The sequence below is a fragment of the Sinocyclocheilus anshuiensis genome, unplaced genomic scaffold (genome assembly GCF_001515605.1).
Source record: "Sinocyclocheilus anshuiensis isolate Anshui unplaced genomic scaffold, SAMN03320099.WGS_v1.1 scaffold2678, whole genome shotgun sequence".
NCBI classification, from domain to species: Eukaryota; Metazoa; Chordata; class Actinopteri; order Cypriniformes; family Cyprinidae; genus Sinocyclocheilus; species Sinocyclocheilus anshuiensis.
In genome coordinates, this window is record NW_015559983.1 from 98,363 (window position 1) to 103,891 (window position 5,529).

A 5,529-nucleotide genomic window follows, 5' to 3' on the forward strand; every position below is an offset into this window, starting at 1 on the left:
CACACACACTCACTCTCTCTCTCACACACACACACTCACACACTCACTCTCTCCCTCTCACACACACACACACACACACACTCACTCTCTCTCTCACACACACACACTCACACACTCACTCTCTCCCTCTCACACACACACACACACACACACTCACTCTCTCTCTCACACACACACACTCACACACTCACTCTCTCCCTCTCACACACACACACACACACACACTCACTCTCTCTCTCACACACACACACTCACACACTCACTCTCTCCCTCTCACACACACACACACACACACACTCACTCTCTCTCTCACACACACACACTCACACACTCACTCTCTCCCTCTCACACACACACACACACACACACTCACTCTCTCTCTCACACACACACACTCACACACTCACTCTCTCCCTCTCACACACACACACACACACACACTCACTCTCTCTCTCACACACACACACTCACACACTCACTCTCTCCCTCTCACACACACACACACACACACACTCACTCTCTCTCTCACACACACACACTCACACACTCACTCTCTCCCTCTCACACACACACACACACACACACTCACTCTCTCTCTCACACACACACACTCACACACTCACTCTCTCCCTCTCACACACACACACACACACACACTCACTCTCTCTCTCACACACACACACACACACACACACACACAAAGCCTCATTTTGGTAACGTTCTTGTAAAAACGGTATAAAACCAAATGGAATGCTCTTAAGGAAAGGCACCTAAGGGTAAAAATTAAACCTACTTTCCCAGTTGACTGATTACATTAAGCACTGCAAACATTTTTGGCATGACAAGTTGTTATTTTTAAATATGCAAGTGAATCATTGTCTAACTAAATTTGCATACATTTTTAGAACAGAAATCTGAATCCAGGTTCATAATTCTTGTCTGATTCTGTCGTCATATTAGAGTTAAAAGCTTTTCCAGAGGGGATTCTGGATTTCTCTTTTTATCACTCCATAAATCAGAAAATACCGTCAACAGACAGAACACAAACACAAACACATTGGACAGACGAGCTCCTTTACGGAGACCACAAAAAAGAAGAAATGTCGTAGAGGCTCAAGGGCCTCAAAGAAATCTACGACCGTGGACACTTGTCACCGTAAACATTTCCAAAAAATAACTCTCAACTGACCAGATTGGGGTGTTGTCAAAAGGTTTATCTTTTGTTCCGACTAGTGGTATAAACCCAATTTATTAATTGATCCTCCAGGACGTCCCATTGTGGCTCAGACTAATTCTCTTTTATCTCCCTTATCACAATATGCTGATTTCTTTATTAAACCTTTCGTTCAGTTGTTACCATCTTGCATTAGAGACTCGTCTGACTTTATTAATAAGATTTCTGAGCTAAACGGTTTACCTGAAACTTCTTTATTACTAACTTTGGACATAACAAACCTTTATACTATATAAACTGATAACGAGTTTGTACACTAAGGACACGGATCGTAATACTTTGTTACTTGCAGCCAGCTTTCATCCGACTTCTTTAAAAAAGGGACTTCCTAAGAGCCAATTTTATAGATTGAGGAGGATTTGTTATTCTGACGAAGATTTTATTGATAAATGGTTAATCATGAAAAATATGTTTTTGGATAGGGGTTACCCTTCTGAATGGATTGAAGAAGCGGTTTAATAGTGCTTTTCAAAAGACACGTTCTGAGTTGTTACAGTTTTTCTCAATTGCTTTGGCACATTTTTCGAAACAATCTTAACATTCTCTAAACTGTGAGTTTAAGTGAGAATCGGCTCATCAGTTTTGATCAACAAGCCATATGCAATTAGTTGTTGTGCAAACTGCAGACAATTGTACTTACTGTTTGCACACATGTGCCAAAGTATTTGCAATTTGCTCAAATCAATAAGAAATTCCAATCTGATGTGAACAAGAAGCTAATTGTTCAGAGATCTGAACTTATTGTTTCAGGGAAAAAAAGTTTCATTCGAGAATTGAGCCAAAGCAATTGAGAAAAACTGTAAAAAAGAAAACAAAAAAAGTAAAAAAAATTATTTTACTTTTATTACAACGCATTCAACTAAGTCTTATCTTATGAGATCGATTTTTAAGAAATATTGGTATTTGTTGTCCTCTGACCCGGACCCATCCAAGAACCGGTAAAAAATATAGAATTAACTTCGCTATTACCTGTGTTTCTACGTATGTTGTTTATTTGATTCGGTGTCCTTGTGGTTTAGGTTATGTTGGAAAAACATCACGTCAACTTAAACAAAGAATTAGTGAACACAAGAGTTCTATCAGGAGAAAAGATATGAACTATCCAGTTGCAGCTAATTTTCTTGCCTTAAATCATGATGTTTCTACCTTACGGTTTTGTGGTATTGAAAGGGTTAATGTGCCACCTAGAGGTGGCGATATTGAATTGCTCTTACATCAACGTGAACTGTTTTGGATCTTTACCCTTCAGACATTATCGCCTAATGGCATGAATGATGAAGCTTTATTTAATGTGATGTTATAATGCAATCTGGGCCTGATGTATGTGCTAGTATGTATGTACAGGATATGTTTATGTGTATATGTACATGAAAGTTGATGATGTACCTATTGCGGGTTGTTAGTAATCAATGGATCTTTACGGCGATTGGTCATGAATTCATCAATCTGTTTTTAAATGGGGTGTACTTTGTGATGTCATGTGTAAAAAATTCCTGATGAAGGTCATGCGACCGAAACTTTGTCAATAAATATTTTGATGTTTTTTGCATAGGTAGTGTGCGGGATTTGTTTTTTGCTTTAAAGACATGTATTTGGAATTGATATTTAGTGTGTTTTGTACCTGTTTGTATTTGCGGTAACAGCGCTGTATTACGGCTGCGGCCATGTCCTGCTGCTCCTTTAGCCTCCGCCCCTAAACACAACAACCAATCATTATCAAATCAGACACACACTCAGTCGGTCGGTGTGTGTGTGTGTGCGTGCGTGCGTGCGTGTGTGTGAGAGTGTGCTATCAGGAGAAAAGATATGAACTATCCAGTTGCAGCTCATTTTCTTGCCTTAAATCATGATGTTTCTACCTTACGGTTTTGTGGTATTGAAAGGGTTAATGTGCCACCTAGAGGTGGCGATATTGAATTGCTCTTACATCAACGTGAACTGTTTTGGATCTTTACCCTTCAGACATTATCGCCTAATGGCATGAATGATGAAGCTTTATTTAATGTGATGTTATAATGCAATCTGGGCCTGATGTATGTGCTAGTATGTATGTACAGGATATGTTTATGTGTATATGTACATGAAAGTTGATGATGTACCTATTGCGGGTTGTTATTAATCAATGGATCTTTACGGCGATTGGTCATGAATTCATCAATCTGTTTTTAAATGGGGTGTACTTTGTGATGTCATGTGTAAAAAATTCCTGATGAAGGTCATGCGACCGAAACTTTGTCAATAAATATTTTGATGTTTTTTGCATAGGTAGTGTGCGGGATTTGTTTTTTGCTTTAAAGACATGTATTTGGAATTGATATTTAGTGTGTTTTGTACCTGTTTGTATTTGCGGTAACAGCGCTGTATTACGGCTGCGGCATTGTCCTGCTGCTCCTTTAGCCTCCGCCCCTAAACACAACAACCAATCATTATCAAATCAGACACACACTCACAGTCAGTCATCGAGTGTGTGTGTGTGTGTGTGTGAGAGTTTGTGTGAGTGTGTGTGTACCTTGTATCTGCGGAAGGCGTTCTGGATGATGCGCGCAGCTTCATACAGCTCTCTCTGCTCCGTGTCCGTCAGCGTCAGCAGAGCGAAGTCTCTCTCCATCCTCCCATTGGCTGAGGCGTTCAGAAACTCCGCCCACGCCACGCTGCTCGGGGGGCGGAGCCTCTGCAGCGCCAAATCACTGAGGAGCGATGGAGGGGTGGGACACAGACCCCTACACGCACACACACACACAGTAGGAACAGACAAGTGAAAACTAGTACAATGTAACTATTACTAACTATTACTATTACTAACTATACATGGGATTCCCAGTGTAGGTGACTTGAGCTCAGGAAAGTAAAGAAATCAACAACACTAATCTCACATTTGGGTCACATTTTACAATAAAATCACATCAAAGAGATGATAACGTACATTTATTACATTTATGCATTTAGCAGATGCTTGTGTATCCAAAGCGGTTTTCAGGAACAAATGTAATGTCGAAGAGCCAACAACATTCATTAAATACAATGCCATGTTTATTAGACAACTAGATTAATTTATACTGACTTTCATTTAAAAACTGTCATCAGTAATATTATATTTAAAAAAAAGTATTCTGAATATTAATTCGCTGGGAATCGAATCTTGACATTGCTAGTGCTGTGCGTTACTGTTTGAATCAAGATTGGAGTCTGTAAGATTTATACATTTTTCTGAAAGAAGTCTCTTCTGCTCACTGAGGCTGCATTTATTTGGTCAAAAATACAGGAACAATTTTTAAAATAATATTATAATGTAAAACAGCTGTTTTCTATGTGAATATCTGTTAAACTGTAATTTATTTCTGTGATGCGCAGCTGTATTTTCAGCATCATTACTGCAGTCTTCAGTGTCACATGATCTTCAGAAATCATTCTAATATGCTGATTTGCTGCTCAAGAAACATTTCTGATTATTAGCAATGTTGAACACAGTTGTGCTGCACAATATTTTTGTGGAAACTGTGATACATTTTATTTTTCAGGATTCACAGATGAACAGAAAGTTCAAAAGAACAGCATTTATTTGAAATAGAAATCTCATCCTTGATGAATTAAAGTATTAATTAATTTATTATTATTATTTTTTTAACTACTGCAGAGGTTCTTTGTGTTTATGTACCTGTCGACGGTGTCGAGGTATGTGGCGAGCCACGGCATGGTGTCGTGAATGGCAGGATTGTCCCGCCTCTCTCGCAGCGGTGACTCCGCCTCCCGGTTAAACTCCTCCCGTTTGATTCGCTCAGGCGTGGCCTCGATGATCTGCTCGGTCAGCGTTGCCATGTCAACCTAACAACATCACCATCACATAGTTCATTCACTGTGAAGGCCAGTGTTCCCTCTAATTTATTTCTTGCGGAGCAAAACTTTTCTCTATTGTGCGGACATTTGAGCAAAAACATTATTTATACCAGACCTGTTTAACTGTAATGTGCTATTTATATTTGGTTTGACCATAAATAATGCACATTTTAGGTTACCAGAGAAAACATTTTTTTTTTACAGTGCTGCATTACCAAGAAATTCTCACGCAGAACGGCTCCAATTTTTATAATAATATAATATAATTAGTGCTGTCAAACGATTAATCGCGATTAACAAATAATACAAAATAAAAGTTTTTGTTTACATGCTATATGTATGTGTACTGTGTATATTTATTATGTGTATATATAAATACACACATACTGTATATTTAAATGTATATATATTTATATTCTTATATTTTATATTATATATAAATATATTTAATATATAAACAT

At 38.4% G+C, this 5,529-nt stretch overlaps 1 protein-coding gene across 1 annotated transcript in view; it reads right to left on the reverse strand.

The window, feature by feature from the left end:
* Positions 1-5,529, reverse strand: part of LOC107681653 (calmodulin-binding transcription activator 2-like) — a 13,639-nt gene that overhangs the window by 7,057 nt on the left and 1,053 nt on the right. The window contains exons 2-4 of the mRNA XM_016477971.1: positions 4,890-5,056; positions 3,744-3,954; positions 2,856-2,927 (exon numbers count right to left, since the gene is read on the reverse strand). Of these exons, the coding sequence (XP_016333457.1) occupies positions 2,856-2,927; positions 3,744-3,954; positions 4,890-5,050 (444 nt within the window). The 5' untranslated portion in view covers positions 5,051-5,056. The remainder of the gene's footprint in view (positions 1-2,855; positions 2,928-3,743; positions 3,955-4,889; positions 5,057-5,529) is intronic.